The sequence below is a fragment of the Trichomycterus rosablanca genome, chromosome 6 (assembly GCF_030014385.1).
Source record: "Trichomycterus rosablanca isolate fTriRos1 chromosome 6, fTriRos1.hap1, whole genome shotgun sequence".
NCBI lineage: Eukaryota > Metazoa > Chordata > Actinopteri > Siluriformes > Trichomycteridae > Trichomycterus > Trichomycterus rosablanca.
The window spans coordinates 24973937-24999437 of NC_085993.1; the positions used below are offsets into that span (position 1 = coordinate 24973937).

Consider the following 25501-nt stretch of genomic DNA (forward strand, 5'->3'; position numbering starts at 1 on the left):
GTTGCCATTTCTTCTCACAACACTTTAAAGACATTTTGGCACCAATGATACCAAGTGAGGAGTTGTGCAACATTACAGGGTTGTTGTCACATTTTTCGTTTCAAACTTCTTCACACATTCTCTGTTTTGGATAGGTCAGAACTGCAGGCAGGCCATTCAAGTAACCGTACCCTCTCCTTTCACAGCCATGCCTTTGTAATTTGTGCAACGTGGTTTTGCATTGTCTTGATAAAAAATACATGGAAGTCCCTGGTAAAGATCTTGTTTTGAAGGATGCATATGTTGCTCTAAAAACTCACTGTATTTTACTGCATTATTGCCGCAATCACAGAATTGTAAATTATCTTTACTGACACAGCCCCATACCATGACAGAGCCTGGTTTTTGAACTTGTAGCTGTCTGGATGGTCCTCTTTTTTTTTGGTCCTAAACACATTACATTCATTTTTTGATTCATCTGACCACACTACCCATTTCCACGATGTTTTAGTGTATCCCATATTCCTCTGTGCACAAAGAACGCCATTTCTGAACGTGGTTAACATAAGGCTTCTTTTTTGGACAGTGAAGTTATAAGTGACATTGGTGAATGTAACTTTATATTGTAGCACTTGACAAAGGTTTGCCAACCCCCAATCCCTTGCCCACATGATTATATCAGCTATTGATGAATGACGGTTTTTGATACAGTGGTGTCTGAAAATCAAACTGAAGAGTGCTTTTTTCTCCTGAAAGACTCTGAGGCTTTTCGTGATACTGCTTTTGTCTCAAATCATGAGAACAATCACCTGTTGATATCACATCATTATTTAGTTTTTTTGAACTTATTACTAGCCTTATTACCTTATTTTTTACCTTATTACTAAATTGTCCCTGTCCCAACTATTTTGGAATGTGTTGTAGATATGAATTGCAGGAATGGGTGTATACTAATAAATGACATTTCACCAGAGAAAGCATGAAGTATATTGGGTTCATATTGCTTGCAATGAATTAAAAGTCAAAATAAATGTAAGAAACACTGCGGTTTTTTTATAAGCATTTTTCCATGCTGTTCCAACTTTCTCGGATTTGAAGTTGTAAAATTCAACAGTGTAAAGCAATGTACTGTATATTTTAACTTTTAACTATATTAAGTTTTTATAAGCCTGTTTTCACTTTTTGTTAAATGTTATAACAATTATATGATCAGAATAAGTTTTATTAAGTTATTATTTATTATTATTATTATTATTTATATTATTCATTAACTCCAAACATTTTTTACTGGTTAACACAAGTTACTGTTTTTTTATTTAAAGAAAGTCCACAGACTTTGCTGTATTTGTAGCACTATTCATGGCAGGTAAGTGTACCTCAGTGTGTTTGCCAATGAAACGAGAAAGCCTGCAATTCTATATAACCCCATCATATGAACAATTTCTGATATGCCCAAGGCGACTTGGTCTTAATCACATATGAGTAAAAATATTGATTAGACAATTAAAGTGACATCACACTAATCCAAATAGAGCTGTAGGGGAGATTACAGTTTCAGAGTTTCTTTCATTTTTTGCATGAATTAATATAAGTAAATATTTAAAAGAAAGTTAGTTTTCAGCAGACAAGGTAATAATAGCTCACAGCTATATGTTTTGGTCAGCCACTTATTTGACACAGACAATGAAATTAGGAACTACAACACAAGGTAACTTATAACACACTTTTTTTACATTTTAATGTGCATGTTAGGAAGAAATGTAGATGCAGTTTCTTTATTAATATGTCCTCAACTTCTTATCTGTGGCAGTGTAATGCCCACTTTATAAAAGCCAAATCTTTATATTCTTCATCTTTAATAGAGAATAATTGCCCTGTAATGGGTGTGTCCAACATGTGTTCTACCTTTTGCCCAGTGAATTGGACCCACTGTGACCTTGAATAAGACAAAGCAATGGTAAAACACAATAAATGAATAAAGAATAATGAAAATAATACAAGATTTTTGATACAGTATGAAAACTTGATACAGTATAAAACAGTATAAAAATTTAAATTACGTTCTGTCTGTCCTCAAGATTGTTTGCTCATATTCTTTCAAATTAAGACACTTTGAAGTTAAAATATTGCTAATTTCTATAGTAAGCAGCAATTCACCCTAAGCAGCGTGAGTGCTTATAGTGGTTTATTTAACTTAGTTATACTATTACATTCCTTCACTCCAATTTCTAAAATTAAGCTATCTTCATTAAAGTCATCATGTCTACTTGACCCTATTCCAACATGCTTTCTTAAAGAATTACTCCCTGCCATCATAGAGCCCTTGCTTAAAACAATAAATACATCGCTTGGCCTTGGTTATGTACACAAATCCTTTAAATTCTTTTGTTTCAAAGATTTACCAACAATTATGCCGAGAAATAATATTCATGAAACATTTCAGGATTTACAGAAATACCAAAGTATAAATCTAAGTACATTCTGTTTGGTTTATATGGTGTATAGATTTTTTGTCTTTTAGCTTCAGCTGTTTAAAGTACAGATTGCTTTGGAGAAGACTTTATTTTAGGAAATGACTTGGCTGATAGTAAAGTTGTGCCTCCTGTTGTGGGTTCAGACCAACCCGATGAAAATAGCCTAAATGATGAACTTGCACAAATATTTCTTGTGTTTTCCCACTTGTGTAGTGACAAGGATCCAGGCAAAGTGTGAAAATTATGTTTTTGATCTTTCTGATACCTTTATGGCAAATGATGTACCAATCACATTTCCTGCACCGACGGTTAGTGAAAATTTATTTTCTGTATTTTCATTAACAGGAAACAGCATGGAAAATAGCATGCTTTTGGCATCTCCAACCAATGAGAAAGTTCACAAATTTTAGATTGTGGTCCAATTAGAGTTCCACCATCTAGTTTTGAGTATGGCTCATAATCATTTGTGGTTTGGTCATTTGGGAAATATCAAGACAAACTGTTTCATTTAAAAATTATACATATTTTGCCCAGCCCTACATAAAGCTGTATTTTCTTTCTTTTATTCATGTGAACTAGCTTATTTCCCCAGCACCTTTACAGCTGATACTAATAATGGGTGAACCATTTGAGAGAATTCTAATAATTTATATTGGTCCATTGCAAAAAAAAACTTGATAATCAGTTTTTAATAACAATTATTTGTGCTACCACCCAGTTTCCAATAGCAATCCCACTTTAAAGAATTGGTGCTCAAACTGTAGTAAAGGGCATGGATAAATTATACACTTGTTGGAAGTAAAGTATGAATTGTCCAGACCCTTACCACCCTAAATTCCAGGGAACCATCTGTGTGACTCTCTAATTAAATTTGGCAAGGATATGAATCAATATGTTAGACTTTGAGTGTTCCCATTAGGAATATACCTCTTCCTACATTACAATGAATGAAACTTAAGATGGTTGAGATGGATTCATTATAATTTATTATCAATGAACTACATTTGTGGTTTATTTAACAAGGTTTCACATATGTTTTTCAGACATCAGTTAAATTTGGAGAATGACAGGCTTCTGTGATGGATCCTGCAAAAGAAAGAACACTAAAATTATTAAAACAGTCAATCAAATTAACTGTGCAGTACATCTTTGCTCTATACATTTGACTGCTATTACACTTTTACATTTTGGTTAATTAAATAAAACAAACAGCACTTAACTGTACGGAGCCCCTTAGGGGTCACTAAGGAAAAAAAATATGTGAAGACGAAATCCGTACCCTCGGTTTAGTAAACCGTACCCTCAGTTTAGTAAACCGTACGCACGGATTAGTAAACCGTACCCTCAGTTTAGTAAACCGTACCCTCAGTTTAGTAAACCGTACGCACGGATTAGTAAACAGTACCCTCGGTTTAGTAAACCGTACCCTCGGTTTAGTAAACCGTACCCTCGGTTTAGTAATCCGTACCCACGGTTTAGTAATCCGTACCCTCGGTTTAGTAATCCGTACCCTCGGTTTAGTAATCCGTACGCACGGATTGTCTGCGCTACAAGTTTTACTGTGCGCCCACACCCCGTTTTACGGTAATACAGTTGCGAAGCATTGAAGAGAATAAAGCATCTTTTTACAGCTGGGGTGATGGGATAGCAAACTTATTAAAAAGTCAAATCAAAATCTTATCAAATGCCACCCCACAATCATAAATAACACGAGTACTTAGCTTGTGATTTGAGACTATTTTACCGTAGGAATTTAGAATAATAGGATTGCAAACCAACGTAAAGTGAAATGTACAGTATAAATGTCTGAGACTCATAAAGTCAGTAAGTAGAAGTAGGAGTATTCTTTAAGAGTCTGATGGGGTGATTTGATAATAATTTGATTTGCATTTCACTTTACGTTGGTTTGCAATCCTATTATTCTAAATTCCTAGGGTAAAATAGTCTCAAAATCACAAGATGAGTACTAGTGTTATTTATTGATTTATTTATTGTTTATTTATTGTTATTGATTTGACTTTTTAATAAGTTTGCTATCCCATCACCCCAGACTAATACAGTAAAGATGTATGAAATGTATTCCATTAATAAAAGAGTTAATGCTCTTAAAGAAAAAAGTGGAGTACTTTGATAATAATTTGATTTGCTTATTTTAGACCTTTCAAATTGGTCTGTAAGAATTCCACTTGTTTTAATGGAATTTTAAAATTATACATTTGCATAATTTTACCATGTTATGTGCTTTTGTTGCCTATATATATATATATATATATATATATATATATATATATATATATATATATATATATATATATATATATATATATATAGTTGCGAAGCATTGAAGAGGATAAAGCATCTTTTTGCAGCTTAATATACTATATATTACATATAACAAACACACACACACACATATATATATATATATATATATATATATATATATATATATATATATATATATATATATATATGTGTGTGTTTATTATATCTAATATATAGTATATTAAGCTGCAAAAAGATGCTTTATCCTCTTCAATGCTTCGCAACTGTATTACCGTAAAACGGGTTTTAGGCGCACAGTAAAACTTGTAGCGCAGTTAGCGTGACCGCTGACGGACTTTAAACTAAGAGTACAGTTTACAAATCCGTGCGTACGGTTTACTAAACTGAGGGTACGGTTTACTAAACTGAGGGTACGGTTTACTAAACTGAGGGTACGGTTTACTAAACTGAGGGTACGGTTTACTAAACTGAGGGTACGGTTTACTAAACCGAGGGTACGGTTTACTAAACCGAGGGTACGGTTTACTAAACCGAGGGTACGGTTTACTAATCCGTGCGTACGGTTTACTAAACTGAGGGTACGGTTTACTAAACCGAGGGTACGGATTACTAAACCGAGCGTACGGATTACTAAACCGAGGGTACGGATTACCAAACCGAGGGTACGGTTTACTAAACCGAGGGTACGGATTACGCTCTTCATATATATATTTTTCCTTAGTGACCCCTAAGGGGCTCCGTATAACTGTGAAAACACCTTTATTCTAATACAAAACTAATTTATAGATGTTAACTATATATATATATATATATATATATATATATATATATATATATATATATATATATATATATATATATATCTCAGTGTGTCAAAAGTCAACCTATAACATATATGTATTAATAAAAATAATTAATAAAAACAGTAATGCATACTATCTCCATCTTTGCAGACCAAAAATGAAGACAGTTCAACTAATAATGAACACATTTATGGAAAAGTGTGACAAAACGTTTAAGCTGTTTACAGATTACGACATGTTCTTGGATTCACGTGCATCTCACACACATACTTACATGAAACTGTCTTTAACTTTGTAACTCGCACACTGGATTCAGCATTTTTCACAGCTTCTGACTTGAGCTGAGGTTTAAGTGCTGCCCGCACAACCCTGGCGCAGATCGCAGAGTACCTAATGTAGCTAAAATAAAACAAAACAGAGGTAAGTTACATACACGAGTAAAACAAATGAGCCTTTACATTTACTTTACTCTGAACCACTTTACTCTTCATCATAATTAAACAAGATAGCGCATTATGTCTCTAGCTAGCTAGCTAACTAGCATGGTGTTGAATTATTGCATTTAATTACTGCAAGTCTAACTTGTTCACTTTATGATACCAAGAGCAATAATACAATTATTAATCACGAACCTGAGTCCTGCTTGACGCCAGTATGAAACCATTTTTCCGACAAGTTGGATTTGCTGAACCCTTCAAACGACTGGTTACCAAGGTCGAGGTCTGTAAAAGGCGTTTTTCTTCTTTGAGTTGATGCGGTTGACATCTAATTTAGCGACCCCTATTGGGCTGGAGTATATATTCTTAATTATAAGTTCTATTTAACAACCATGTATTTCAAATTCCTAGACAATAACACATTTTGTAAATTAAACTTCACTATTCCTGCTTTTCTTAGACTTTTTGTTATTTACTCGCGTCTACTCTCGTACCTATTTTTGTTTTTACATCTATTTTCCCTTTTAACTGTATTGACCCAACCATATTCTACATTTCCTCACTTTCATATTTTTGCTGCTATTATTTCTTTCATTTCCATATTATAGTTTTGCTTTTGGTTTAACATTTACAAACGCATTTAAATTTCAATGCAGCAATTTCTTACGTTACAGACATTTAAAATTATGGGCAAACGTAAATGATTTTCTTCATAGGCTGAAGGACATAATAGCCAGGAATTAAGGAGACTTTAATTATTGCTTTGGAGTATTATTTTGCACAAAGATGTGCTGTATAAAAATATGATTTTACATACTTTATTGGTTATGCAAGACAGGGTCAAAAGCAGCTCTATTCATAACACAAAGCAAACAAGATGAAGCATCAGCACACAGTGTAACTCTTAAATGGTAGGTGGACACAATAATAAGAGCTGTACATAGCCTTTACTTAAGTAATAACATTTTTGGATTAATATTACAGCTGTATTAATGTGAATGTTCCATTTTAATGATGTAGCAGTTTAAAATTTTAAAAGGACTGTGTCATTTCATCAAGAAAAATTTAAACAGAAATACAATGCTCCAGCTTCAATACAGACCAGACTTGACCACTGAATACCCTCAAAACTGTGCTTAACCCACAATCACATTATCTGTCAAAGACCAATTGCCTTTCAAGATCATTCTAGCTACCAATATGTTGAGCTAACCTGCAAAAAATTTCCTTCATGGTTGCTTAAGCACCTCCAACAAATTTGATTGGCTTGATGCTTGGCTTGATCAAGCTGCTCCCATAACAGCTCAAAGGAGTTGAGAATTTCCCACTTCACAAGTAACAAAGCACCGCCAGACCATCATATTTCATCCACCATGATTGACAAATAACGTCAAGCAGCCTGTTTTCATTTTTTCTGTGCATCACAAAGCAATTAATCAGCAGACACACTGTGAAAACCATCACGCTACATGTCTATACATCTATAACCTTCCCATCATAAACTTTTAACTACAATAAAATCTAACAATACTAATCATTAAGACAACATTAGATATAAGCACTCGGCTGCAACAGTCTAATTACTGCAATACACAAACAAAAGTAAAAATATATATAACAATACCAAGACAGATATACCAGATAAAACACGTCTAGATCACAACAAAAAAGAGAAAAGAAAGAAATAAAGTAATAACTGACAGAAAAATAACTGATGATAAAAAAGAAAAGCAATGCAATTACTAAGAAAATTGGGACAGCAAACACAGTGGTGGGAAACTCAGCAGAAGCCTATCTACACCCGCTCTCTGGGTAAGGTCATAGCCTCCCATGGCTTCTCCTTCCACTCCTATGCAGATGACACTCAGCTCGTTCTGTCATTTCCTCCTTCAGACGCACAAGTCTCAGCTCGCATCTCAGCATGTCTGCGAGATATCTCACAATGGATGTCAGCTCATCATCTAAAACTTAATCCCAGCAAGACAGAGATGTTGCTCATTCCCGGAGATCAATCTCCAACCCAGGACCTAGTCATTTCTCTTGATGACTCCCAGATAAGACCATCTGATAAGGTAAGAAGCCTTGGTGTTGTCCTGGATAACCAGCTGACCTTCTCTCCTTATATAGCCAACATGACAAGATCGTGCCGGTTCCTCCTGTACAACATCAGGAAGATTCGGCCATTTCTCTCCATGGAAGCTACCCAGATTCTGGTCCAATCACTTGTAATCTCACGGTTGGACTACTGCAACTCCCTCCTGGCAGGAGCTCCCATGTCCACTATTAAACCCTTGCAGCTCATTCAAAATGCAGCTGCCCGTCTGGTTTTTAACCAGCCCAAACACTGCCACATCACCCCACTGCTTCGTTCTCTTCACTGGCTTCCTGTAGCTGCACGCATTTAGTTTAAAACACTGATGCTCGCCTACAAAGCCAAAAATGGACCAGCCCCAAGCTACCTTCGTGGTCTAATCAAACCCCGCTCTGTACCACGCAACCTCCGAGCCACTAGTCTCACTCGACTTGATCCTCCACCCAGGACTAAAGGAAGACAAGCATCAAGGCTCTTCTCTGTTCTAGCACCCAAGTGGTGGAATGAACTTCCTCTGTCTGTCTGAACATCTGAGTCTCTTGCTGTCTTTAAAAAACGATTAAAAACCCACCTTTTTACTAAGCACTTAAGCTGACGTACTTATTTACTAAAAATTTTTTTCCATTTCCAAAAAAAAAAAAAAAGGCTAACAGGTTTCAGCAGATTTGTGTTCTTCAACTGCTGTTTACTAAAACTTGAGAAATGAAATGTTTACTATGGAAGCACTTCTGTAAGTCACTCTGGATAAGAGCATCTGCTAAATGCAGAAAATGTAAAATGTAAAAGTCAGTGTGGACAACACAAATGCCGATCATAAGCAATGAAAAATGTCACATCTCTAACATAATAACTTTGGCTGCAAACACAATGTGCCACTGTAACACAGGGGTGATGGTTACTAAATACAAGCCTTTGTCTACATATCTGGAAGTGCCATTTTCAACTATTACAGTCATTTAAGGTGTTTTACATTTTATTGTACATTCATCTTTGCTGTTTAGTGGATGCTTTTATCCAAAGCGACTTACAGTTGTGACAGTATACAATCTAAGCAATTGAGGGTTTTGCTAAACCTTGCAGTGATGTAATCTGAACCAGCAACCTTCTGATTACTAGTCCAGTACCTTAACCACTAGGCTACAACTAGGCTAAAGAGGCTACAACTGCTCTATAGTCATTGGTTATTGGTTTGCTTTCTGTGTCTGGTGGAGAATACCCTTGTGCAATCAGAAATCTTATCAAGCTCTCATCATACTATGCAAATTCAACATGAAGACAACTACTAGAATACAACTATGCCACAGACAGGTCCACCTCCAAAGGCTACAATAACCGAGCTTCCATTATCATTTTTAAAGAATCAGTGAAGAACAAAATAAAAGAATAAAATAAAATATCAATCTAGTTTTAAAAAATCCGCCTCTGACTGTCCCAGTACCGTCTTCAACACTGATGAAACTGATTCCTCAACAACTACATCTAGTGACCAACTTTGCTGAACAATATCCTACAAATCTCCCTCAACAACAGTTTTGCCGCCATCTATTGACAAAGCACAAAATAAATCAGACTATCAACAATCAAAACTCCTTCCAATACACCATAAACCAAATCCACAAAAAGTAAGAGGGGCAAAATAAACACACCTCCTGACCTTTACATAGGTAAAAGAATAAAAGAAAATAGTAAATAAAAAACACATGCAATTAGTAACCTAAAAGGCCATTATACTCAATCAATAGTAAATACATAAACACTGGTTATAATGACATTAAACATCAATCAACGTGAGAGAAATTCAATCAGGAAAAAAGTGTTAAAGTGTGACGTAATATGCGCACAAGAATTAAGGTTAGTGGGTGTAAATTATGGGTCCTCCAACGTTTTAACTAAAGGACCAGATCACAGTTCTTTAGTCTTTCATGTGTCTGACCACAGGTGAAAAAGTAAACATACAAAAAAAAAAATATTTACCATGTATAATGGATGTATTGTTTGTGTATTTGAGCAATGAGTCTGGATCTGGTTGGAGATTTGGGCTGTTTCAACCCTGAAAAATCACAAATAGAGGTGCTCCCGAAAATGGTTTTGAGATTGGAGTAGCTCCCACTTGGGAAAGAAGCATAGAAATCGAAGTGCTTGACTTTAATGTGTCTTTGAGGCTGTCAAAATTTTGTAATTCGGCCAATTCCAGCTTGTAAATTAAATTGACACAGCCAATGCAAAAGGATTCTGGAAAAGTCGGATGTCTTTTGTGTGATCATGAAGCTCTCGCAATCATGTCTGAAATTCACTTTGTAACATTTCCAGGGCCTTAGCACCCTTTTTTTAGTCGGGAATGCAAGTGATGGCTTCTTTTCTTCTGACAGTTTCTGAGTAGTGGAGAGATGGCAGAAATTCTTCTCCTTCTGTACATTGAGACCATTGAGTAGCTCTGTTACATCTGTTAAGAAAGCAAGGTGCCATTTCTACTCTGCATCAGTGAGTTTGGGCACAATTTTGCTTTTAACACTTAGAAAGCTGTTGGATTAAGCACCTCGCAATTTATCTGGTTACTACTCTGTAATAACCCTGAGATGCTGCATACTGCTTTTGAGCATGATTTCAGTACTATGCATTGTTTGTTACTTTAAATAAAACCTAAGAAACACATGTAATACAGTATATGCCATTTACATGACAGGTGTTATGTAAGAGCAATTACCAATCATAACAAGGAGCCCTGAACTCCAGAAATGTTGGGTGGCTGAGGGTGTGCGTGTATTTCTGAATACAGATAGTCTTATCACAGACAAAATAAGTAAGAACACACACAAACGCACACACACACACACACACACACACACACACACACACACACACACACACACACAGGAATTTTCTGTATTGTGTACTTAAAAAGCATAAATAATCCAACATAAATCACCTTTCTGTAAAAAAAAAACAGTAATTACCTTTAAAACATCACACATTATTTATATCTCTAAATAACATGTTCATTTAACAATTCCCAATATTTCTAATATTATTCATTCGAATTTGTCCAACCTTAAATAGTATGATTATGGCATTTTTTTTAGAATTGTTAAATTATGCATTAATAATATATCAGTAATTAACACAAATTCAGCACTTAATTGGAAAGTGCCTACAATATGCTTGCTGCATTTAATCTCATATACTAGTGAGGGAGACTCCCTAAATATGACATAAGCACTGGTATAATACTTACAGTCGGCTGTAGTAGTTATATGTTCCTAGGAGTCTGGTAAACATGCGTGAGATTGTCCATCTTCAGATTGGACAGTGTGGGAATCAAATCAGCTCCAAGGTATGAGGTATTAGCAATATTTTTATTTCAATAAAAATAGGTTAGCAGGTGTTTAGAGCACAATGTTTAATGTTTAGAGCATAATGACAAATGACAGAGGTGACTTTTAAATGACTCTTAAAGCCTTTCAAAGCTTTTACAAATTTTTGCTTACATTTTTTGTTTGTCTTTAGTAGTTTTGTTGTCTTAAAACTATAGGTTTATGGTATAACTGTAAAGTCTATTATAAGTATGTATATGTATGTATCGTACCATCCTTAATGTACTCTGTCTATATGTTACAGTTTAAGCATATTATTAAATGATGCTTATTTTAAAAAAATAAAAAATTCAAATGTTGTTCAGTGCCACAACGTTACTCTAACAGGGTGTTTTCTCAATTTAAGTCTGCTCAGAGATAAAACATAGGTTTGAGGGTAGTAAGGGTGTGGTGCACTTATCAAAAGAGGGACAGCATAGTTTATGTAGAAATATATTACAAAATAAATAAAACTGAACAGCTTAAATATTGAAAAAATATGTTTTAAATCACATTTCTGAAGTGTACTGCATAAAAGGGCTATATTCCATTGCACTACATTTTGTAATTATAAATGTTAATCTTAATTTATTTTGAAATTGGTTGCAATGTACATTTCTTCATGTCTGACTGAATTTTATTATGCAATTTGTGTTTATAGTTCTGGGAGGTCATTATTGATGAACATGGTATCAACACAGAGGGAATGTATGAGGGGGATATGGACCTACAGCTGGAGAGGGTCAATGTCTACTTCAGTGAAGCAACTGGTAAAAAATTAATGCACTGTATTATTTGCTAATTATAATAGTCAGGTTTAATGGTTTAATTTTACTCTTCCTAACATACTGCACATATCCTACTGTCTTTTATAGGTGGAAAATATGTCCCCCGGGCACTTCTGGTGGATTTGGAGCCCGGAACAATGGACAGTGTAAGGGGAAGTCACATCGGACAACTCTTCAGACCTGACAACTTCATACATGGTGAGACCTCCATGTAACACTATGTGTAAATGCCTTGTACCAAAGAAAACAGCACTCTCAATGTCTTTAAAGTGAAGAAGAAAAAAATACAGATTAAAAGCCTAAATAGTATTAACCATGTTAACCAATAGTATCTATTTTGGTGGATGCCAACAAAGGGTTGTTTTCTGTACAATACTAAAACCAGAGCTAGTATGAGTACAGGCCAACATTGTAGTAATAGAGTCAACTCTCTGCACACTTTTGTGGCCAAATTATTTGTAATATCACAGACTTTTACACTAGCCCATCACAAATAAGCCTTATTGCCACTGTAACAGTAAAAAAACATGATGATATTTGCCTAAATGTCTTTTATGAAAATAAAGGCAAACACAGCCTAACACATTGTTTTGGACCACAAAGAAATTGTATTAATTTACTCACATTTGAATCATATGTTAAAAATGTCAGGGTAAACTGTTGCATGGACAGTGGTCATGTTAAATAACTGTTTATAGTCAAAACCATTTAGCACTATATAAGGCTTGAGTTTAGACACCAACAATGTAAAAGCAGTGGCATTCGCTGGGCTTGCTAAAAGAGGATAAGTGGCCCTGCCTGACCTCTGGGTAAAAGAATGAAATTTATGGTATAAAATGTGTAAAAGTAAAAATTATTTACATCCCTCACCTGGTGGCAGGTGAGTGTGTTGAGTGCTGCTAGTGTGCAGCTCTCTCTGTGCTTCCCCCAGTAGGTGGGACAGTTTATCGGGGTCTGCGAGGGAATTAAAGTTGGGGATGATGGTGTTAAATTTGGGAAAGAATTGGCTCAGAATGTGGAGGTAGTTGGTGCATTCAAAAGAAGTGCAACTCTCTCTCTACTGTATTGAGAGTGCAGTGCTGGCACTCTTCATTCTGAGTGTTTTTGTAATTTGGTTCATTCTTATTGGGTTTGCAGAGTTCTCCTGTTCCTGAGTCTTTACTGTGTTAGTGGTGTGCCAGTGTGTGTAGGTGGTGTGTCAGTGTGTGTTAGTAGTGTGTCTGTGCATTGACTCAGGGCCAGTTGGATGAGGGGACTGGTGTCTTTACTCAGCTTCTGGTGTTGCAGAGCTTTATTATAATATGATTGTGGATCGCTCTATTTTAGATGTTTCCAAAATTTGATTGCTCTTTTCTGTATGTTTATAATGTCTGCCCTACACACATTGTGGTGTTTCTGTGTACATTTAAGATGATTTTGCAGAGCTTTGTGTGCAGGGTCTCTAATGGATGTTTGTCCCAATTGTGGAACTGGTGGTGTGTTAGCAACCCCACACTTCACTGCCATACAGAGCAAATGATTCAGTTATTTATTCAATGATTTTGAGCCAGATTCGAATTGGAATTTCCATGAATGTTTGTCATTTTATGGCATAGAAGGCCCTGCGAGCTTTTTCTCTCAATTCACTCAGTGGTTAAAATTTCCTAATGAGTTAATTTTTAGTCCAAGGTAGGTGTAATTTTTGGAATACTTAATTTCATGTTTTCCTTATTTAAATATGTTTGATTCCTTGAGATCTGGGACTTTTCTGAAAAGTACTGACAGTACTGCTGCAGCAGGTCCAGTTTCTGCTCTAGACCCTGAGCAGTGGGGGACAGCAGGACCAGATCATCTGCATACAGCAGGAGTTTAATCTCTGACTCATGTAGAGTGAAACCGTGCTGTACTACACTTCAGATTGGAGACCAATTCATTGTTAATCATATTAATATACCATCATATTTCATCATATTAATATACAGTACATGTTTAATAGAATTGGACTGTCTCACTCCATGTTCCTGAGAGATGAAATGTGTTTTCTTATTGTCAATTCTTATTCCATACTGGTTTTTGGTGTACATGGATTTAATGACATCATATGTTTTACCCCCTAAACCACTTTCCAACATTGTATAAAACAATTCATGATGCCAAATTGAGTCATAAGCCTTTTTAAAATCAATAAAACATGCAAATATTTTAGAATTATTTTAAACTACATATTTTAATATAATAAATATAATCAGATTTGCTGTAGTTTTGTAAAAAAAAAACTATCTGACTTTTATTTGGGACACTGTGTTCTGACACTGGCAGACAGGCAGGCTTTATTAATCCCAAAGGAAATTGTTTCATTACAGCAGCAGAAACACAGAACTGTACACATATTGCACAACTATACAAAAAATAGAAAACACAATAAGAAAGGGATATACAGGGGCACTGATAGTTATACAAATATGGAGTTGAACACGTATTGTATTGTGTATTGAAGAAAATAATAATAAAAAAACGTATAATATATAATAATATATAATAAGTATAAGCATACATATACACCTATACATACATATCTACATGCATATACTGTATATACATATATATATATATGCATATATATATATACATATATTATATATATATATATACATATATATATGTGTGTGTGTGTGTGCATATAAATATAGTTATAGTTATAATAGTATTATTAATAATAATAATAATAATAATAATTATTATTATAATATGCAACAACAAATTAGGAGTTTGGAAAATATATGTGTGTATATTGTAAGTGGTGTAAGTTCTAGGAATAACAACCCTAATCAGTCCAACAACATTAGGTCTGGCTGCCTTGACTGTAGAGAGACTTGTTGTAGAGTCTGATGGCAGACCTGACATGCTCTTTGGCACAGCATAACTCTTTTAGCCATTTGCTAAACACTCTTTTCTATGCCTTTACTATTGAGTGGAGGGGGTGTGTGGCATTGTCCAAGATTGTTAAAAGTTTATAAATTGTCCTGTGTTTCACAACAGTTTCCAAGTAATCCAGCTTAACTCCAATGACTAAACCAGCCTTCTTGATTAATTTATTAATCTGTAACAATCATAATTAATAATACTGCAGAACAACTTTTCCAGGTTCTGTGGGTCATAACAGATAGTATATTTCTTATTTTAGTGATATTGCGCAGATGAAAGCAAATCTAGTAATATTATTAATGTGTGCATCAAAAAAGAGATCAGAATCTATTGTGACACCCTGGTTTTTTATCTGAGCTGGGAGTCACAAAGAAGACCTTAAGATTTAGCACCAGTTTAGACAACTTGTCTCTCGCAGCCTTAGATCCAACAGGTAATACCTCTGTTTTATCTAAATTAAGTAGAAGACAATTACACGACATCCAGTCTTTTTATCTGGTTAACACAATCCTCAATCTTACTGACTGTGTTAATGTCAGTATGTACAGCTGTGTGTCGTCTGCATAGCTGTGAAAATTGATGCTAGATGAATATTTTTTCCTAATGGTAGAATATAGAGTTCAAGCATCTTGCTGACAAGAAAGCCAGGAGGAAGGCGCAGCAATCTCAACCACAACGTGCGACTCAATTTGTCTGCGGCAACTGTAGCCGGGACTGCCACTCAAGGGTTGGCTTGTACAGCCACTCGAGAAGGTGCAAATAAATGTACCCGCAACGGATGCTACACCATCGTCTCCCGAAGACGGAAGGATGCCAGAGAAGAATATAGAGTGTAAATAATAGAGGTCCCAATACTGATTCCTGTGGAACACCATACTTTACTTTTGTAGTTTCTGAGCATTTATTATTTACAAATCTAGAGTGGTCAGTCAAATAGGATTTAAACCAGAAGAGTGAAAGTCCTTTAAAACCTACTGTAATTTCTAGCCTATCCAGTAAAATCATCTATCGTATCAATCCCTGCACTTATAGGCATCCATTATCAGAGGACATTAATAAATCATCATGATGCACCATACATTTTAAGTGACAACAGTTTTAGGTTGTTTGCACTGAAAATATTATTTGAATTGAATGACTGACAATTCTCTTGTGAGGTTTGCAACACAGTGCCACAACCCGTCAATGCTTATACAAACTGAGCCTTTTTTATTACCTATCATAATTTCCTCACCTGTTACCAATTCACAAAAATATTAGCAAAAATATAAAAAATGGTGGGCAAATACTTTTTTACAGCACATATTGTGGATCCCAGCCATGTGGGCAGTTATATGTTGGTAAAAGTATCTTGTAATCTATACAGAATAAACTAGTAGAATTAACTAGAATCTTGAGATAAATAATAATTACAATTTCCATTTAATTATGAATTACTGTTGCTGGTTATATTTTGGACTGTACTATTGACTATTTTACTTATCTATTTTTTTTTATTTTTTATTAATTAACAGGGAATTCTGGAGCTGGAAATAATTGGGCAAAAGGTCACTACACAGAGGGGGCAGAGTTGGTTGAGCAGGTACTAGACCGTGTCCGTAATGAAGCTGAAAGCTGTGACTGCCTGCAGGGCTTCCAGTTTGTTCACTCACTGGGTGGTGGCACTGGTTCAGGCATGGGGACCCTGATTATCAACAAGATTCGTGAGGAGTTTCCAGACCGAATCATGAACAGCTTTAGCGTCATGCCCTCACCTAAAGTCTCTGACACAGTAGTAGAGCCTTACAATGCCACGCTGTCAATTCACCAACTGATTGAGAACACAGATGAGACATACTGCATTGACAATGAAGCTCTGTATGATATATGTTTTCGCACACTTAAGCTCACCACACCAACATATGGGGATCTTAACCACCTTGTATCTCTAACAATGAGTGGGGTCACAACCTCTCTGCGCTTTCCAGGTCAGCTAAATGCTGACCTCCGGAAGTTGGCTGTCAACATGGTACCCTTTCCTCGCCTTCATTTCTTTATGCCTGGCTTTGCTCCTCTGACAGCCCGTGGAAGTCGACAATATCAAGCCCTTACTGTTCCTGAGCTCACCCAGCAGATGTTTGATGCCAGGAACATGATGACAGCATGTGACCCGCGGCATGGTCGCTACCTCACAGTCGGGGGAGTTTTCCGTGGCCACATGTCTACCAAAGAGGTGGATGAGCAAATGCTTGCCATTCAGCAGAAGAACAGCAGCTACTTTGTAGAATGGATCCCTCACAATGTCAAAGTTGCAGTTTGTGACATACCGCCACGTGGCCTTAAAATGGCGTCTACCTTTATTGGAAACAATACAGCCATACAAGAAATATTTCGACGAGTCGGGGAGCAATTTGCTGTGATGTTCCGTCGCAAGGCTTTCCTGCATTGGTACACAGGAGAAGGTATGGATGAGATGGAGTTTACAGAGGCAGAGAGTAATCTGAATGACCTCATATCTGAGTACCAGCAGTACCAGGATGCCACAGCAGATCTAGAGTGGGAGCCAGAGGATGAAGTGACAGAAGTAGAGGGGAATCCAACAACTATGATGCAACAATAATGTTAATATAACAGCAGTGACAGAAACTTTAACAAACTGAGGGCTAGTCTAGTAAATAAAGCGGTGTGTTGCTTTAGAAATACTAAGTGAGGTGATAGACATTTTGTGCTACCAACTGCATTGTTTCTTAATATTTACAAATGTTGATTATAAAAGTCAAACAAATTTTTAACTTAAATGATTTTTCTTTTTCAACTATATTACTTTTGATCAGTTTCATTGTTTTAAGGTCATTTTTGTCAGTCTAAAACAGTGACTGGTATTTTTGTTGTTGTTTTAATATTGAAAATAAATTTACATTAAATATAACCAGTTGGTACTTTTACATTTTACAGCATGCATTTTTGTTATTATAGGTAACATGTGCTCCTGTCATTACAATTGGTTGCAGGAAATTTAGAGTTTTCACCATCTACAGTCTAGGGCATTATTAAATATTGTATGTTTCATTTAAATGCCTATGATTTTGGGTCAATAAAATCCTGACCTTTTTTTTAGTAATGTCCCTGTTTGTTTCAGCAAGACAATAACAGGCTGCATTCAATGTGTGTTACAACAGCATGGCTTCATTTTAAGAGAGATCTGTCTCCTATTAATTCGGTTGACACATTTTATGCCAATAAACACAGTGGTAAACAATCAATTCTTTTCAGTTCAACTTTATTTTCATTACACATATACAGGTGTACTGTACAATAAAGCACGACCAGGCTTTTTCTCTGGTGCATGAAACATTAAGACAAAGATTTAAGTTCACATGTACTAGCAGAAAAAATGTTAACACAGTAACAAAAAATAGACAGTACAATAACTGGATATTAGCCAATAACTACAGAAAAAAACTGAAGATACAGAAGTGTACAGGTACATAGAAGTGTTTGTATACACCGACTAGGCATAACATTATGACCACTGACAGGTGAAGTGAATAACACTGATTATCTCTTCATCACGGCACCTGTTAGTGGGTGGGATATATTAGGCAGCAAGTGAACATTTTATCCTCAAAGTTGATGTGTTAGAAGCAGGAAAAATGGATTTGAATGGAAAAAAGGATTTGAGTGAGTTTGACATGGGCCAAATTGTGATGGCTAGACGACTGGGTCAGAGCATCTCCAAAACTGCAGCTCTTGTGGGGTGTTCCTGGTCTGCAGTGGTCAGTATCTATCAAAAGTGCTCCAAGGAAGGAACAGTGGTAAACCAGTGACAGGGTCATGGGCGGCCAATGCTTATTGATGCACGTGGGGAGCGTAGGCTGGCCTGTGTGGTCCGATCCAAAAGATGAGCTACTGTAGCTCAGATTGCTGTTAAAGTTAATGCTGGTTCCGATAGAAAGGTGTCAGAACACACAGTGCATCGCAGTTTGTTGCGTTTGGGGCTGCATAGCCAAAGACCAGTCAGGGTGCCCATGCTGACCCCTGTCCACCAACGAAAGCGCCAACAATGGAGCAATGGAAGAAGGTGGCTTGGTCTGATGAATCACGTTTTCTTTTAGATCACGTGGATGGCCGGGTGCGTTTGCATTGCTTACCTGCGGAACACATGGCACCAGGATGCACTATGGGAAGAAAGCAAGCCGGCAGAGGCAGTGTGATGCTTTGGGCAATGTTCTGCTGGGAAACCTTGGTTCCTGACATCCATGTGGATGTTACATTAAGACGTACCACCTACCTAAGGAAACGGTATTCCCTGGCTTTCAGCAGAATAATGCACCCTGCCACAAAGCACAAATGGTTCAGGAATGATTTGAGGAAATTTAAGGTCCATAACATTATTGAAATATTTTATTATTTTATTTGAATGCCCATAATCTTGGGTCTCTCTGAATCCCGACTTTTTTTTTTTTTAGTAATGTCCTTGTTTGTTTCAGCAAGACAATAACAGACTGCATCCCATGTGTGTTACAATAGCATGGCTTTAAGTCTCCTTTTGAATACGGTAGCACATTATGGAGTGCAATATATGTCAACAAAAACTTATCAGTGACTGAAGTGTTATACTAAGTAGGAATAGAAAAAATTTCACAACTACAAAAGTTAATGTCCTTGTTTTCCAAATAATTAGACAATGTTGTTAAAAGGAAATGTCAGTTAAGGCTACACACTACATAATTTCAGGTCTGATTTTCTGCTTGCCAACAAGTTTAGGAGGTCGCTAAAAAATGTGTCAGCTCAGAGGCGAGCCAACTTCCACCCAGGGCTGGAAAATCGGCTCTCAATCACTATGTGTGAATTGTTCAAAGATGCAATATGAGAGGCTCACCTATTGCTCGCAGACACTTGACACAAGATATCTAGTATGCTAAATATCTGGACATGTCGGTGACTCCAAATCCTTTAATGTGAAAATTGTTGTGACCAGGTTGTTACTGACAGTTAAGTGTGATGTTGAGCTACAGTCAGTGAGAGCACAAGATACAGACCAAGAAGAAACCCAAAGGAGGAGCTGTATTAACGTCAACAGGCATGGCTACAACTAAATCATTTGGCAAGGCAGAAGGACATAATACTGTAACAAGCCACGCTGCCGATCACCATGGCAGATGGGCTCATTAAAATTAGTTGCTATTATAGGATAAATAAGAACAAAAATAACAATATTTATAATCATTCTTAGTTGTTTTCATGACAAGTGCATCATAACTGGGAAACTGCCTCATGTTCCTAGGGCAAATGTCACTCTGCACTCTAATACTTAGTTTTACAATCCCTAACCACATTTGCCTGATCCTAAACTGCTTCACTGCAGAGGGTTCCTGCAACAGTGCTCACTGACATTTAAGCTTCAGCCCTCAGTCTTCCCTGAGTGGTCGAAGACACATTTACGGACATATTACTTAATTGGGCTTCCACCATTTGGGAAAACCAGCCCGACTTAAGCTAACTAAAGTCTATTGACTGGTTCATAATGGAACTGCGGTGAACCTGCAACTGCTTAACGAGAGTCCATTTCGTGTTTGACCTGGCAATTTTTCCTCTTGGAGCGTGAATAGAGTCATACCCTTCTTGGGAAACAGATTCTGGATAAGCAGGGAACTTTATTGATACTGCTCTGGTCAACAACCAAGGTCTGTCTAATACACCTCTTTAGGTTCCATTATCCATTTCGGCCATTTACAGCCAAGCCTTGGCACCCCAAATGGTGTTCCAAAAGACTCACCCCATTATTATGCATCTGGGTAAACATGTTGAGAGGATTTTTCTGCTTTTAACACAGACTGCCATTTATATTGGTCTTCCCATGGTTGCATCAGCACAATGGTAGTGTTGATTGGTGCTTGGCCTAGAAGGGTGAGAGTATTGTAACAAATTTCTTCCACCAGGTGCACTGGGCAACTAATAGCAGTAGTTTTAGAGGAACTACATGTTCCATCTTCCCCCTTACGCTCATTAGTGCTAAAGTCTGACAGGCCAGTTAAGCACTATTTAAACCAGATCTGAATCTAGCTCATCACTAAGTGTATGCATTGCATTGCGCTTAACACAGCCAGGTAAGGTTGTCTGGTTGCTTCAGTTTTCTGGAATATGGGACAGGGAGATACTCTAAGCAGCAGTAGGTGATCCCTGATCACATGACATTATCACTGAGAAGATATACATCCCACTTGCCATGAAAAGTAAGATAACTATTAGGGCCCACATTTCCTTAGCCACAGGCCGCCCATTATTTATCAGGACCTGTCAACTCCTCTCAGAATTATGGGTGGCTCTCTTCTTCACCTCTCTACCACACTCTTCATTACTTTGTACCCTTGACCCGAGTATTTAAACTTGTCCACTTTCAACACCTCAGCTCCTTGCAACTTAACCTTTCTACCACCCTCCCTCTTATTCATGCACACGTACTCCGTTTTACTTATTTAATTCCCCTTTTCTCCAATACATACCCCCAACTTTTCAGGTTCTTCTCTTTATCATTTTAACCTGCTGAATATAATTTCCAGCTCTGTTCCTCAATTGGTCAATTGGTACAAGCTCTTTTTACCTTCTTTAGAGTAAAACTTCTCATACAGCGTTTTTCCTAGCCTTCACCACTTATCTCTTTGTCTTCCACTGCATCTCCTTGTAGTCCTGTCTACTCTCTCAATCTCTCTAGAGATCCCATTTCTTTTTCGCCAATCTCCTCCTTCTCAAACTTTCCTGGACTTTCTCATTCCACCAAGACCAACAGCACTGGAGGTATATGACGTTAACCCAGGCCTCCACTGATCCGGTATGTCTTTTGATATGCATATTTGATTTGGCACAGTTTGTACACCAGATGCCCTTCCTATTGCAACCCTCCCTATTTACCCAGCCTCTGGACTGGCATTAAGAGTACACTGATACATGCAACCGCCATTGGCTAGGTTGGCCCACATTACATTCTGATATATCACTACCAACACCACATCTGTTGAATTACAACAATTATAAAATTTCGACCCACACAACATTTAGTTTTATATTTAACATTTATATTTCTCAATTCAAATGGCACTTAAATCTCCAAAACCTGCAAGTATAATGTTGCTAGCTGCTATGTTAGAAGGACAACTGCTAATATTAGCCAAAGTTGTCTAAAAATTCTTCACGTGTTACTTAGCTGATGTCACCTTACTCTTCCAATGATGAGTTTTTTTTTCTTTTTATGAAATACCATAGGATTCTTTAATCACACGGACTTAAAGAACTAGTAGGATAGATCACGAGGTCGGTCTATAGAGTATGTACAGCCTTTGACGCTGTCACTGTTTTTTTCTTTTAGCCATCTTTCACCTCTAGTTACATTCAAGCCAGAAATTCACTCCCAAATATAGTGACCGCAACAAAAAAAAATCACATATGACATAACCCTAGAATAGGGATTAAGGTAGAACACAAACAGGAAAGCCAATGAACATGAAGACATAACAAAAAATGCTAAGTAGAAAAAAACAAGAAATAAGACATATGCTAAGCTACTCCAATTGCTAATGCTAAACACTGGGACACACGTATATTAGGACACAAACTGGAAAACCTTTTAACATTAAGAGAAAGCTGAGAAACATGAAGACGTAACATAAACAATAAATGCTGACCTGTCTTGTTCCATTTTTTGTTTGAAAATTCTCCACACATTCTCTATTGGGGACAGGTCAGGACTGCAGGCAGGCCAGTCCAGTACCCTCTTCAAGATGACGTCTTTAAGGCAGCATATGTTGCTCAATGTACTTTACTGACACTACCCCATATCATGACAGATCCTGGCTTTTGGGCTTGTTGCTGATAACAGTCTGGATGGTCCTTTTCGTCTTTGGTCCGGAATGCTGATTCATCTGACCACAATACACGTTTCCACGGTGTGAAGGTCCATCCTAGATGCCTCAGAGCCCAGAGAAGTTGACACCGCTTCTGGACATGGTTAACATAAGGCTTCTTTTTTGCACAGTAAAGTTTTTAGTGGCATTTGTGCATGTAACTCTGTATTGTAGTGCTTGACAAAGGTTGGTTATGTCAGCTTTTGTTGAGTGGCAGTTCTTGATGCAGTGCCGTCTGAAGGATTGAAGATCACGAGTGTTCAGCTTAAGTTTGCGCCCTTGGCCTTTACGCACTGAAATTCCTCCCGATTCCTTAAATCGTTTAATGATATTATACACTATAGAGCAGACCTGGGCATTGTACGGCCCGCGGGCCACATCCGGCCCGCGAGACATCCCCAACCGGCCCGCATGAGGTTCGTGGCAATTAAAAATTAGACGTAAATAAATGTACATCAAACATGCAATATAACAGGATTGATTTTGACGGGAGCGCTGTGTCTTTAAATATCCGTTTCGTTTTACGTGTGTGAGAGTGTATCAGTTCACCGTAATGCGAACACAACTGAGTGTGACTGACGGTGGAGTTTTTAACAAGACGTGAACTTCTGAAGTATTTATTTACTGAAGTCAGGTGTAAAGCTGTTTAACGATCACAATTTAGGGTTTAAATCGCTGTTATGGTACTAAACAGAACATGAACGATGCGGAGCGTCATACCTGAAGCTTTACTAACTAAACTGCAAAAGCAACAAGGACTTTTTATAAAGTTTAACACATCCAGAACTGAAGCAGTCAGGACCAGCTTTGTGATTTTAATAAGAATATCCAACAATAACAAAAGACTGAAAAATAAATGAGGTAATTAGACTCAAAACAAAATAGTGTAAAGTTTAAAAACCTGCACATTTTGTTCACATTTGTTTTTTTTGGGTTTTTTTTTGCATTTGTTTGTTTAAATAGTAAAATAATGTTGATGTTTTACTCTGCCTACTTCTAATTGTCATCTAAACATTAACAACTTATTAGAACTGCACAATTTACTGCTTTTAATAAATAGTGGGCAGTTGTAGCCTAGTGCTTAAGGTACTGGACTAGTAACCAGAAGGTCTCTGGTTCAAGCCCCACCACCGCCAGGTTGCTGCTGGCCCTTAACCCTCAATTGCTCAGACTGTATACTGTAACTTTATTGTAAGTCACTTTGGATCAAGGCGTCTGCTAAATGCTGAAAATGTAAATAAAGAGATAAAATTAATATTGAGCAGAATTAAGTTCACCTTATTGGTCTGGCCCTCCACAACAGTCCCAGTTGCTTATGTGGCCCCTTCGAAAATTTAATTGCCCACCCCTGCTATAGAGGGAGAAATATACAAATCCCTTCCAATCTTTCTTTGAGGTACATTGTTTTTAAACATTTCAATAATTTTCTCATGCATTTGTTGACAAACTGGAGATCCTCTTATCATCTTAGCTCATCAAAGACTCAGCCTTTCCTGGATGCTGCTTTTGTACCAAACCATGATAACAATCACCTGTTGACATCACCTGTTTGAAATCACATCATTATTTAGTTTTTCACCTCATTACTAGCCTTAAATTGCCCCTGTCCCAACTTTTTTTGGAATGTGTTGCAGGCCTGAAATGCAGGAATGGAGGTTTATTAACAAATGAAATGAAGTTGACCAGACAAAACATGAAATATCTTGGGAATAAAAGTAAATGTAAGGAACACTTCATTTTTATTTCATTTACATTTTCCATACTGTTCCAACTTTCCCAACTGATTTGGGGTTGTAGATATTAGGGCATCATAATATTTTACTGTATAGGCTAGAAAATACAGTAGGTGTTAAAGGACTGGCACTCTCTTGGTTTAAATCCTGTCTGACTGACCGCTTCCATTTTGTAATATGTAAATAATCCTCGAACCTCTATTTTCTACGTGCTAACATTAAAAAGAATTATTTATAAACATGGCACACACACACACACACACACACACACGGATGGATGGATGAATAGATAGATAGATAAATATCACACTACCACCACCATGTTTTACTGTTGGTGTGATGTTCCTACAGTGGAATGTGGTGTAAGCTTCACGCCCAAAGTAACAGGACCCATAAAAGTTCCACCTTTGACTTATGAGCCAAGGGAATATTATCCCAAATTTCTTGAGGTTCATCTAGATGTTTTTGTCAAATGCGAGACAGCTTTCCCATGGATGCCACTTTTGCCCACTTTTTTGTCATTCCCAGCTTCGACACTTATGACTTTTCATCCCTGAGGGGCCAAAAATGTTGAGGAGCTTGTAAGTGTGGAGAAATAAGGGTTGGGTAGTTACAAATGCAGAATTCTTGTGAGTGTAGGAAAAAAGTTTAAGATTCTCTTAAACTGGTGAACAAAGATTGGGAAAGTGTGATAGAGACAAAAGGATGTTGGTGGTTATAGAGGGAATTTTCTTTACCCAAACGGTGTGAGGAGACAGGATGAGCGGTAACACCG

The 25501-nt window shown here is 36.9% G+C and overlaps 2 protein-coding genes across 2 annotated transcripts; one reads left to right on the plus strand and one right to left on the minus strand.

Annotated features, from left to right (window-relative positions):
• Positions 1-3416: 3416 nt before the first annotated feature.
• Positions 3417-6287, minus strand: atp5f1e (ATP synthase F1 subunit epsilon). The gene is made up of 3 exons (XM_062996758.1): positions 6175-6287; positions 5817-5941; positions 3417-3539 (listed from the first exon to the last, which is right to left on the minus strand). Coding segments are annotated over exons 1-3 (159 nt in total). The 5' UTR covers positions 6207-6287; the 3' UTR covers positions 3417-3537.
• Positions 6288-11345: 5058 nt separating this feature from the next.
• On the plus strand, positions 11346-18355 carry tubb1 (tubulin, beta 1 class VI). The gene is made up of 4 exons (XM_062996759.1): positions 11346-11402; positions 12083-12191; positions 12297-12407; positions 16628-18355. The coding sequence occupies exons 1-4, from the start codon at positions 11346-11348 to the stop codon at positions 17710-17712; spliced, it is 1362 nt and encodes a 453-aa protein (XP_062852829.1). The 3' UTR covers positions 17713-18355.
• Positions 18356-25501: the final 7146 nt, after the last annotated feature.